Below are 12944 nucleotides of genomic sequence, written 5' to 3' on the forward strand. Positions count from 1 at the left end.
CCATCATTGTCTGACTCTGATATGGAGTTGTACCCATTTTTCCCACCTTTGAAAATGAAAAGTAGGCTGGCAGGGAGAAACATTTGGAAAGGAATACTTCCAGCTGTGTACTTGGTTCCAATAAATCTCTTGCAAACTGTATGCAAACTCCTTTCTGTGCATCTGTTTCAGCAATAAAAGGAATGGTATGAGGCACAGTTTGTTACAGATCACGTGGGTTTTGAGATACTTCACAGCTCTTGTCTGAATATTTACTCAAAATACACTCACATGTTTATGGCACCACAAGAATAACCCAGTGAAGAACCAGATGTGGTGCCCAGCTCTAACTGAGCAATAGCTCAGACCTCAGGGTTGCCTTATTTATAATTTCTTTGCACAACAAGAGAACAGATTGCTGGGGTTTTTTCCCCACTGACAATTAAATTTTGCCTTTCTTCTGCAAATACTTATTTTGCTTCTCAGCAAAAGCAGAGCATCTTATTGCTAACACTCTTAACCACATCCATGCTTTCCTCTCGGACATTTCATTTCACAATAATGAAATCACTCACCACAATATCCATCTTTTTGTTCTCAGAACAGACACTTCATAAAAGGAAATTGGGATAATGAAGAGCAAGAAGATAAAAGTTTACTTGAAAGGTGTTTCAGAGAACATCCTTCTACCATGAAAGGAAAACATTCCCACGTTTGGGAAATGTAGAGAATTACGTGTCTTTCAGTGTGTCCCAAAGATGGAGAGAAGAAGGGAAAGGAAAGAATGATGGAAGGAAAGAGGACAGAAAGGAGAAAAGGAGAGGGAGGGTACAGAAAACAAGGGAAGGAAGAAAAGAAAGAAGGAAGGGGTGAAAGAAGGAAGAGAGAGGATGGAAAGAAGGTGCAAATTTGGGAATTTAGTTGACTGTGCCGCTCCTACATATCTGAAAATCTGGAGACCTTTGATTAAATGAATACAAATTTTATTCTTTCATAAATAAAAACACCCCTTCTTTCCTTGGAAAACATGTACTAAACATGTTTTGACAGATCCCTTCAGTTCACCACTGAGAACAGCAGTCATGTATTTGCTATTAAAAGGTATCAGAAATCATTTTTTAAAGAAATGAAAAGCACCTTCTGAGGTGACAAACTGCAAGAACAAGGAAGGGGTTTAGGAGTGAGGTTTCTTACACTCACTTCCATCAGAGCTGAAAACATTTGGTGGGATTTGGCTGTTTCCTCATGTTTTCTGTACGATCTGAATTTCGTTTAATTTACATGACATTTTGCAGAACATAAGAAGCTTCCACCTAAACTTTGCCTTTCCCCTGGCCTTGAGGTTGAAGAAACCAACATAACAAGCACAAAGAGAGCTGCTGCTGCAGCCTTGGAGCCTGTGGGAGGTTTGGGTTCCTCTGAAGGTGTCAGAGCTCCAGCTGAAGATCCTGCCTTCACTCAAGGTGACATGGAGAGTAGTGGACTTTGCAAGATGCAAAAACCTTGGGATATGTCCTCCTCAGCACACACCCAACACAGCCATCATAAAAGCAGCATTTGAAAATAAATTGGAGCACACAAGTCCCTTGTGCCAGCCCCGAGGCACAAAGTGCTTTGTGCAAGGACATAAGACGTGCCCCTGTAATATGGGGGAACGTTCCTGGTGCTTGGAAGCGTCAGGATTTGGGTAGTTTGGGGCTGAGCAGAAAAGTGAGCATTTACAGCTATATGAGTATATCCAAAATGTCCTGTTTCCTCCTCATGATGCCTTTGTTTAAGACATATAATGGCTAATGAAAGAGTTGCACCATCTAGCTGAAAGCTGCACAGACCTGTAAAGAAATGCTGGCAGCAGATTATCGGGGCACTCCCTGGAACTGCACCCTCACGGGGTTTGGGAGACAGGAGGTGTTTGTTTGTAAGACAGGAGGTGTTTGTGGGGCAGGAGGTGTTTGTAAGACAGGAGGTGTTTGCCACACTCCCCTGGAGCTCCACCTCGTGCCCACCATGGCTGGGTCAGACAGGGCTCCCTGTCCAGGAGGGGAAATTTCTGAGCTGTGTAACAGGATGTGAATGTGGGAAAAGGTGACAAACACGAGCAAAATGTCACTAAAGCTCATCTGCTTCTTCCTCTGCACCCTGATTGCATCAAATCTCACAGGTAAACGACTAAAATATCTCCACTTAAGGCAGAAGACAAAGGGTTTCTGAGTAACAAAGTCTTTTGTCCTTTTGTTAAACATGCCTCTGCAGTACTTAAGCCAAAGAGTATCAGGTAAGATGACCTTGAATTTTAATTCTTTTTCTAAAATTTATATTAGAATGAGCAAATGAAAAAACAATCCGTAAATTCTGTGTTCTACAGGTTAATTCTGAACTCTAAAGAAAAATTTCAGTTTGAAGGAATTTAAATAATGCTATATTTTTCTTCTGCTGTTCTGTGAGAAGCTGAACCCTCAGTTTTTCTTTTAATGGTGATAACTTTGAGCACAGGGATGCCCTGCCTGTGGAATGGATGCAGGGTCAGAGGGGAAGGATATAAAGTGCTAATGAATAGCTCAAAATGGTTCACTGAGGGTCTCCTTTACCCTGGAAGGAGGTTCTGCAATTTGTAGTCTGCTTCTCCAGGTAAATGCTGGACACCAAACACATCTAGAAGGGGTTTGGCCTCAGATATTCTGATATTTCAGTGTTTTTGATGGTCAGTCCCCTAGAAAGCAACATGGTTTGCCAGTGTGTTTGGGTTTTGCCTAGTTCTGTCTTAAATGTGCCATCTTAGGGTGTGTCAACAACATTCAGGTTGTTTCTTGCTCCATTTTTTCTCTGCCTCAGAAAAAAAATTAATATCTTCCTTATTATTTATAGTCCTTAATTGCTGATTACAGAAACTACTAGGAGTTAAGGATGCCTGGCTTTCATTTTCAACATTTAGCTTACAAAGAAATTCCTTTATCTTCTTGGGATGTTATAGACATTATTTTCTTGTTCCCAATATTCAGAATTCAGAATTCCCTTGTCAGATTCCCCTTCCCTGATTTCCTCAAAAGGAGAGGCAGACCATGCTCCAAGGTACAAGAAGATGGGGTGATTGCTGTCCTCCAGATTGGCAAAAGGAGATTAAATGATACAACACTTGAAAGTTAAAAAGCCAGTGCTTATTAGCACAGCAGTGAGGAAGGATTTCTCAGCCCCATAAGTAAAATTTTAAGGGACATGCCAGGAAAAGTGGAGATGAGGTAAAGCAATTCTGGACACCACGTAACACCAATCCCAGAGTTACTGTTTCTTCTTGTGTTGTTGAGCCCCTGAAAGGAGACGATATGATGAATAAAGAGGTAATTGTATTAATATTTTTACAGTGTTCACATGCACTTAACACTAAGTAGTGGTAATAGTAGTGATGAAGTAATGATGAAACATTATTTTGTTCTGTATTCACAAAGCAAGAAGGGTATCAAAATCTATTCCAGAGCAATGGAATTTCGTCAGGGTTTATTTAAGACATTTTAAACTGAAAAGTAAGAGAGACAAATGTATTGGATTCCATCATGGGTTTTTTAATTGTAAATTCTTTTTGTTTAACAAAAAGAGGATAAAAATATTATACAAAAAGGGTCATCACCATTCTAAATGCAAATATATTCTTTGTGTAACAAACGTACTGCTGAGAGGGTAGGAGGCAAAAATGCTATTTACAGGGAAAATCTGGACATGTCTTTCTTTGGCATGACTGGAGACATTGGGGTAAGAGTCAGTATGGCTTGAAAGGCTGGAGTTTGGCTTTTCCTGTGAGGCTATTTCCATACTGCTTGGGAATCCAAAATCAGATGGAAATGTGCAGCCCTGAGTCCTGCCTGTGCTCTCTGCCCAGTTGTCCCCTGCACTTTTTTAATGATTGTTTCTTTTTCCTTCAAAATGCATAGACCAGAGTTAATGGATTATTTTAGTACTTCCCTGTTTTCACTTGGTGCTTTCTCTGTTTATATAACTTAGAACTGTCTTTTCTCCCAGTGCTAAACTTGTATTTGCTACAATTGTTTTGTGGGCTGTTGCAACAGATGGGCTGGAGAAACCATGAATATAATTTGTTTGGATATGACACAGGATACATTATGTCTAGATCAAAAGTATTTCAGAAAAGCATGAACCTCTCTTCCAAACTATAACTTTCAGCAAGTTTCAGCAACTTAAACCAGTGAACTTCTTTTATACAGACTCATGCATTGGCATCAGGTACAGAGTTTTTCCTAGTGAAAGGAAGAAAGAAACCTTAGTTTCTGGATGTGAACTTTTGTGGTTCAGCTGAAATGAGGTGACAGGTCTCACTGTGCCAGTAGGAGAGTCACTGGTTTTGCCAGGATAACAGTGGACTAAGCTAAGCATAGTCTGGGAAGGAAAACTCGTTTCAAGCAGCTATGAAATAACCTTTGGGCCATTAAAAGCCAAAGTCCAATTCAGAACTATTTTCCTTTAAAATAGGTTTCTGGACAGTTTAATAAGTCAGGGTTTAGTACTGTTGAATACAAATATATATACCCAAAAAGTCCTGAAGTCAAGGACTTAAAAAAATTAGGAAACACAAACACTCCTGTGCAGTTCACCCCTGTTCAGACCTGGAACTTCATTGTGTGCATGAGTCATGTGGAAAACCAGTGTCTGATCATGTAAATGAGGATTGTTATGTAATTCACACACTTAGGTAAGCCAGCTCCCAAAATTAACATGGGAACCAAGAGCACAAAGAAAAGCAGCAAACACCCTAAATGCTGAGAAACGTGGAGAACACAAGAGGCTGAATGGGTGGTTAAGCTGCAGTTTGACATCACTAAGGACTTTTTTTTTTAAAGATTAAAAAGTGCCTTGACACTGACATGGAGCCTCAGCCAGCCAGAAGTGACAGAACTGCTGATATGGCAGAGAGTGACTCCTCTGGTCTCCAAATGGCAAGAAAACTTCTCATCCCAGAAATACCTGGATTTTACTTCAAAGAACAGCTGAGAGTTGTGTCAACAGATCTGTATAACATGTTGAAAAGCGTAAAAAAGTTGGCAACAAGGTTCCCCATATCATTAGTGATTTTATAAAGATACATATACAGGGAATATTCTAAGGGCAGAAAGAAGAAAGATATTGTTCCAATGCTTTAAAAGAGCAATTATCATGAAAACATTGCTCAGGGATTTGTCAACTTGATTTTGATCCTGGGTAGAACAACTGACATTAACTGGTTTAACTTTATAAACATGGCTCAAAAGAAGACACCCTTTTTAATGGCAAAGGCTACTGGACTATAAACCTGTCAAGTGAAATAATTTAATAAAAGAATAATCTTTAGGTAACATACTGGGATAGAACAGTTACCTTGTTTTGGGGAGTGTGTTTGCCATTGCTACACTGGGTTGGTAGAAACTACTCCACCCATTCCTGCCTTCCAGAGGTTCCTTGGGAACCATTCCCTGCTGGGCAGAGAGAACATAATTGCCCTGGGATGGGAGAGCAGCAGAACAGAGAGAAGTCTGTTCCCATAGGGTAGTGCAATATTTTCCCATGGGGAATCCTCCTTTCTGTGCTCTGCTCCAAACACTGCTGAGGATTTTACATTAAGATACCATGGGATAAAATTAACTCCACTGTGGGTACCAACCCATGCTCTGATGATCTCAGAGTAATGTAATAATTTCATTTATAGAGCATTGAGTAAGTTTATTCTATTAAGAGGTACTTTGCAGCCTACAAGGACTTACATTATTAGAATCCTGCAACATGAAGGGAGCTGTAGCAGAGCCAGGATCTTCCTCAGTGTCCAATCCAACCTGGAGAGAAACTGCACATTCAGAATCACGGCATGCATTGGAACAGTTTATAGAGAGCATTTTTTACTTGACTTCATTAAATAGAATTGGATGGCTTGACCTTTTCTCACAGTTTCACTGATACAATGAAAACCTCTGGAATAAGAAAAAGGCACCTTTGCCTTTCTGCACACAGTGCCAGCCTGACTGGTCTGTCATTTGCTCTTTGGTTGTCACTTCTTCTTTGTAAAATACTTTCAAATACTGAAGTGACAGTAGTGAAATGAAAAGTGTGTATTTCTGATGCAAAACACTGTTTTGTACTATTCTTTTAAGCTGTTTTTCTTTTTCCTAGTACATTCAATTTTTTTCTTTCTTTTACTGGGAATTTTAGGTGAAAAAGCTTTGCTGACAGCACCGCAGAACATCTCCATTCTTTCTACCAACATGAAACACTTCTTAACTTGGAGTCCTGTGATCATCCAGGGAGAAACTGTGAGATACTCAGTTGAGTTTCAGGGGTAACTTCTGGTTTTGTCTTCTTGTTTGCTCTTTGAACACTGCTCATCTACACTTAGTCCTACTTTTTTTTCTTTTTTTTTTTTTTTTTATGTTTTGAGCACTATTCAGCTCACAAGCCTAAGAGAAGTTTGATACTTCAGGATTGCTAATCACAAGTGTGTGGGGGGGAATTCCTTTTACTCCAGTTCTGAGACTGTTTACAGGTTCATCAGTACCTGAGTAATCCAAGGTGTGCATTGATTCCACATAAGAAACCTGCCCTTATCCAAAGAATTCAAAAGTTAGGAAGATCAGCCAAAGTTTATGTAGAAGTAGAAAGCTTTTGAGATTTATTCAGTGTTAATCTTTTAAACATTTAACACACATCACAAAAGGTTTCTGATACATCTTGAGCTATGACTTGTATTACAGTATGGCTTTGGAATTCTGGGGTACCAGGAAGGATCAAGTCAAATGAGTGGGCAGGATGTGATGCAGCGACACTGCGTTGGCTCTCCCCACCTCCCACAACATCGAGCTGCATTTGGCTCATGAGCAGGCTGGGAGATGTTCTCTAGATAAATCTAAAACACACCCATACTGCTTTCATACACTCCTGGTGTCCCAGCATATCCCAGTACTGGTTTTACCTGGGAAGGACTAACAGGCAGCCTTAGCCCTGTCACAGATCCCTCTCCTGTCACGCTGTTGCCCGTGTGCTTTCTCTCCTGCTCAGGGAGTACGAGCGAGTGTACGCCAACGAGAGCTGGATCCCCATCTCCGAGTGCTCCCTCATCCCAGCCACGGTGTGCAACATCACAGAGGACATCTCAGCCACCGTGGCCTATAACCTGAGGGTGAGGGCAGCTCTTGGTGCCAGGAGGTCAGAGTGGGGCACCCTGAAAGGCTTCTTCAATCGCAACACCAGTGAGTCCCATTACTGGCTTAAGCCGCGTGGTTCGTGTCAGCTTCTCAGAGTTTGGTGCTGGGGGATCCCTCAGGAGCTGGGGTTGTTTAGCCTGGAGAGGAGGAGGCTTAGGTGAGACCTTGTCACTCCCTACAGCTCCCTGAAAGGAGGTTGTAGCCGAGTGAGCATCAGTCTCTCCCATCAGGCAAGCAGCAGTAGGACAAGAGGTCACGGTCTTAAGCTGTGCAAGGGGAGGTTTAAGTTGGACATTGGGAAGAAGTTCTTTACAAAGAGAGTGATTTGGCATTGGAATGGGCTGTCCAGGGAGGTGATGGAGTCACTGGACTTGGTCCCATGGTCTGGGTGACAAGGTGGTGTGGGATCAAAGATTGGACTCGATGATCTCAGAGGTCTTTTCCAACCTCGCTGATTCTGTGTGTCTGTGACTCTGTGTGTGGTGCCTGCCACACAGAGCACATCCTGCTTCTCAGCTCCTCTCATGCTGTGCTGAGATGTTTCACTCCTAGACAGCCATGCTGTGTCCTTGGACAGGAGGCAGGGCCAAATACACCAGGGCTTGAATTTGAAGGGTTTCAAAGACAGTCAAGGTAACTGCAGGCATTTCTTCTGGCAAGCTGGTTGTTCCTGCTCCTGATTTCAAAGAGTTATGATCAACTAGGATAGCTGTCAACTAATCCATGTCATCTAGTCACTTCTAAGGGCCCAGAACCTCATCCTATGGGAGCATTCACTCTAGAAAAGTCATGTCACCCTATGTCTGCCTTATACTATCCTGAAAATCCAGTTCCCTCCTCCCATGTTGTCAGATATATGAACTAATCTCAGAAGAGGAAAGAAAAATGGAAACCATATAATTGCCCTCATTCTAGCAATGCAGGGTATTTTCTCCATATCCTTTCAACTCCTGCAAAGCCTGAGGCCCAGCTCAACCCAAGGATCACGATGCAGCCTAAAATTAGTGTACAATTTCCAGGGTTTCTCTGGAATCATTACCTCTGTTCTCTGCCATGTATTCAACTGCTTTCTGCAATAAAAACTTATGGTGGAAAACCTCTGTTGAGGTGACTATTCAGCTGTAACTCTCAGTCTGGGATGGGCAGCAGTCATCAGGTCTAGCTAAGGGAGAAAATGCCTGTCCTAGACCAGAGCTGACCTGATATTGAACCTTCATCAGTCTTTGGAAGTTACCCACTACTTCATGAGTGAGCAATCCTCACTCATACAGAACTCTCAGCAGAGCAGCATCAGAAGTGTCACCTAAGTTGGTGAATGTGTCGCTTGGTGTGGCAGATTATTCTAGATAGTGCCTTAGCTGAAAAATCCCTCCCTTTTCCAGCAGCTCTGGTGGCACAGAGTTGAGCCACAGACCACAGTGTGAGGCAGAGAGAGGGGAAGGACATTCCTGAGACTGACATGAGAAAAGCAGCAGCTTTCTCACAGTTCAGTGAAGTATTTGACAGCTTGGTTCTGTGCCTCAGGGACCTCAATACAATCCTCTGGCTAAGCTGTGAAAGTTAGAGGATACAGCTTGCAGTGGGATGCAATGTGAATACGACAAAGGTTAAAAAGAGAAGGAAAAGTCGCTCTAACTTCTTGTCCTTCTGCATTTTTACTGCTTGCTTTCCCTTGTCTCTGCTTTCACATCTCTTAGGAAACCTGGCATGGAGTCTGAGAGGAGCTCAGGAATCCAAACACAGCCCACAGGTTGTGTATGGGGTTCCTAGACAGTCAGGGCATCAGCACAGCCCACGGTGCTTCCAGGCTGAGGAGCTCCAGTGTCAGAGGCGTAGGTGTAGAATCACACAAAGTATGATAACACATGGAAAATACTTTGAAAAGATCTTCTTAAAACTAACAATTTAGTCAGTCTCACTTCTTCATTTATCAGAATTCAAATAGTTAGTTGGTATCCAGTGTGCCAGCACAGAGCTAAAAAGAAATGCTCTTACTTGGTTAGTAGTTGCATCTTGCAATGCCTCTTTGTTGCTCAATATTTGTTTTTAACGTCCAAATAATGTTAATAATTTTCTGTTTTAATTTTGAGGCATAGTGTTAAGCAGAATTTCAGCTTTCATTTTAAAAGTACAAGTAGATTTCCAGGTCTCCCATTTGTGGCACATCCATCATGAACATACTTGGCTTTTATGTTCTCATATTGCTCAGTACTTATGGCAGTTCCCTGGATGTAAAAGTAAATTCTATTAAGAACATCTCTTCTGTGTGGGACTATGCATTGCTTTCCTTCCTTTCTTGAAAGCAGGGAGGCTGAAACTGATTTCAGCTACAGCAGAGTGCTAAATAATGTCATAGATAAGCAGTGCAGAGATGATCTCTGGCTTGTCTCGATTCCCAGTTCACAAATGTACAGTGTGTAGTTTCATCTATACTTGACCGATTCTCATTATTTCACTAATATTCCTCCCAGTAGAATTCCAGGCAAAACCAAGCTTTGAATACCAAAGTAAGCAGGAAGCAAATCACCTGCAGATTCACTTGCATAAATTTACAAAAAATTAAGCCACAGCAGATCATCAGCCCAAGTCTACCTAAAACCATGTAGACCCTGAAAGAAAATCAGGATTCATGTGAAATGCCAGAGTTATCCTGAGGCTCATAATGCTTTTTCCTTCACCTTTGAATAACTGCCAAAATTCCCATGAAAAAAACAGTGGTTTCTCAGCTCCTGTTCTGCATGTTAGTGCTCAGCTAATGCCCAGGAGCAGAAGAGCTGGGCTGATCTGGTGTCTCTGCTTCTGGCTGCCCAGCTGGTTCTGCCGCAGTCGGTCACGTGGGGCCCTCAGGCCAGACAGTTCCTCTGCTGGAGAAAATTCAAAACCTTTCAAGTTCTGTGCGACTCAGCTCTTGCCAAGCTCCGGTTTGAAATGCCCGTCATGGTCCTTCTCCTGCTGGAAGTCTCTTACTGCATCTACACATCCTGGGAGGTAGAGCAGAGGGGTTTCTGCCCCACTGAAGCAACCAGCTGTTATTCCACATTAGTGTTACTGTGCTTGTGATGGCAGCTTCTCTTCCTCTCCAGGCTGGGAAAGAGAGGAGGGTTTTAAAGGTTGCCTCTGATGTGATAATGGTGCTCTCTCTGTGTTGGCAGCTTCCCTGACCCCCCCTGTGATGAAGGTCATGGCAGATGGGTATCATTTACTAGTGGAGCTGGAAGAGATGGGGCCTGCCTTTCAGTTCTGTGTTCTCTACTGGAAGAAGGGCCAGGAGAGGAGGGTGAGTGCTACCCTTGGGTTTTGGGTAATAAGAAAGAGCCCTCAGAGAGATCACACAGACACTGCCCAAGGCTCGTTTGCCAGTCCAAGCTCCTGCTGGGAGGCTGGAGGACCTGCCTGGAGTTGGTGTGTGCCATATCACTGCACATACCACTGGGCTGCTCTTACCCTCATGGAGAAGCTTGTCTGTTCCTTCCACATTTCCTTCTCTGGGAAGAGGAGTCCCCCCAGGTACCTCAACTGTTGAAAGAAAGCAGAAGGCAGGTATTCCTCACACACAGCACAACACTCAGACCAGGCAGGACCTTAGTCACCGAGCCCCTACACCAGGGGAGTAGGTTACAGTCTGGTGTTGAGGCCCAACATCATCATTATGCCTCTCTGGCTTACAGCTTCTTCTTTCCATCCCCTCCTACCCTTCCAGATGTGTGTGGTCTCATTCTGCACTCCAATGTGCTTCCTTGTTTGCTGTCCCTTTCTTCCCTTACAGAGTCCTCACTGACACCTCCTGCTGCTCCTTCCTTTCTCCCAGTAAAGTCTGGGCAGCATCATGGCAGAGCTCCTGTTCCAAAACAGGTCCTTGCCCTCTGTTCTGATGCTTTCTCTCCTGATTCTGTGGCAGATGCAGCAGAAGCTGGTGAAAGAAGTCAGCTCTGTGGTTCACCTGGACACCATGGAGGCAGGAGCTGAGTACTGTGTGAAGGCTCAGTCGTACGTCGAGGCCATCAACAGGAGCAGCAGCTTCAGCCAGACCCAGTGTGTGAGAGCCCAGGGTGAGAGCCAGCCCTGCTTCCTATTCCCCTGGTGTAGTCATGCCCAAGGACACCCAGCAGCTCCTCCTTTATTTCCACCCCATATGTCCTGTCTTGTTTGTAAGTGTGCCCATTTGTTCCTTGGGAGAGGTAAAAAAGGGAGACTCGTGAGTGCAGCCCCCTGCACTGGCACAGGTATCCTTTCCTGGAGTGTGTCAGTGAGGGATCTCACCAGGATGGGTGCAGGGTTCAGGCTGACTGCAGTGAGTGTTTGTCCTCACAGTGTCTCTGAGAAGTTTTGCTGTTTCTGTTATTTCCAGGTGACACATCCATGTGGCTGGTTACTGCCCTCATCTCCTCTGCTGGCTTTGCTGTGGCTGCTTTAACCCTGCCTTTCCTCACCTGGAAAACAAGTAAAATCTTTCAGTACTCCTGCTGCCCCGTTGCTGTCCTGCCAGACACACTGGTAACTTTGTTTTACCGTGCTTTATTGGTTTTTAGGGTGCTGGGTATTCCCAGGAGCATGGGTCAGGCAGGAAAGGCAGACACATAGGAAACCGTGCTCATTCCAGCGTGATGGGCTGAGCTGCAGGGACCCAGCTGCCCTGAACTGGCTGCACAGCTGTCACTGACTTTAGCACAGAGCCCTGAGCAGGGAAGATGCTCCTGGTGCTTGTGAGGCATGGACTGACCCTGCCTGAGCAGCTGCTCCCTGAACCAGACGGCTGCGTCGTTGGGAACACTGCTCCACATCCCCTGGAACCAGCTCTGAGCTGCTCAGCTCCTTGGTGAGGAGGAATCTAACATCAAAGGCTCCCTCAGGACTCTGTTTAAATGCCCAGCTCAAGTGACAGTGCAGGTGGCAGCTTTGATGGCTGAGGGTTCCTGAGCACTGGGTCTCTGGGCAGTTGTGTAGGAAGGATGAGAGGAACAGTTTGTGGGGAGAAGCAGAAATGCAAGCAGACCGGCTCATCAGAGGGTGTTTGAGTGAGTGCATTTGTTTTGCAGAAAGTATCAGAGCCCTCCAGCCAGCTGATACTGTGTGGCAGTGAAGGAGCTGAGCAGTGTGATCTGATGGTGGTTGTGATGCCCTCAGAAGAAGTTCTCCGACTGTGGCTACAAGAAACACTTTAGAGCAGCCCAGAAAACAAACAGCCTCTTTGTAGCATCTTCATCCATCTGCATCAAAAGCAAGTAGAGGTGACAGCTGCCAGTTCTATGCCTCCCCTTCACATCCTTACCCAGGAGCAGACATGAGGTAACTCAGTTCCCTTTCCCACATGGGTGGTCCTAAGGCAGAGCTCACCCTTCACCCACCAGGATTTCACCAGAGCAATGCACTTGGAACCCAGTGCCTTAGTTCCAAACCATTTCAGCCTCAGTGTTTTGCCTCAATAAGAGCTTCTTACACTGCAAAACCAGCTGGGATGAGCAAGAAAAAAAATGTTTTTAGGGCTGCAGGCCCTGAGCTGAGGTGACACTCATTGTAAAGGGTGTTGGCAGTGACTGAATCCTGATTTGCTGCTTGTGACAGATAACAATGTATGGTGCCACCAAAACTTACAGACAGTGCCATGAGGGATGACTGGATTTCACCAGTACTTAGGAGCAAGCTATGTGAGAAACATCCAGACTTCAGAGCTGGTTGCAGGGAGTGATGAGAACATTTTGGGTGCAGAGCTTTGCAAGAGCAGCAGCATCACTAACAATGTATATGTCCAAGATCATCTAATCAAAAATAGGAATGCCCTGTATGAGTGAA

General features: G+C 44.1%; 1 protein-coding gene across 1 annotated transcript; it reads left to right on the forward strand.

Annotated features, from left to right (window-relative positions):
• Positions 1–2082: 2082 nt before the first annotated feature.
• On the forward strand, positions 2083–12403 carry IL20RB (interleukin 20 receptor subunit beta). Its single transcript, XM_018067726.1, has 7 exons — positions 2083–2140; positions 6166–6292; positions 7009–7199; positions 10307–10431; positions 11053–11203; positions 11503–11648; positions 12191–12403. Exons 1-7 carry the CDS (start codon positions 2083–2085, stop codon positions 12314–12316), a joined length of 924 nt encoding a protein of 307 aa, XP_017923215.1. The 3' UTR covers positions 12317–12403.
• Positions 12404–12944: the final 541 nt, after the last annotated feature.

The sequence above is a fragment of the Manacus vitellinus genome, unplaced genomic scaffold, assembly GCF_001715985.3.
Source record: "Manacus vitellinus isolate BGI_N305 unplaced genomic scaffold, ASM171598v3 scaffold_12_pilon, whole genome shotgun sequence".
Lineage (NCBI taxonomy): Eukaryota > Metazoa > Chordata > Aves > Passeriformes > Pipridae > Manacus > Manacus vitellinus.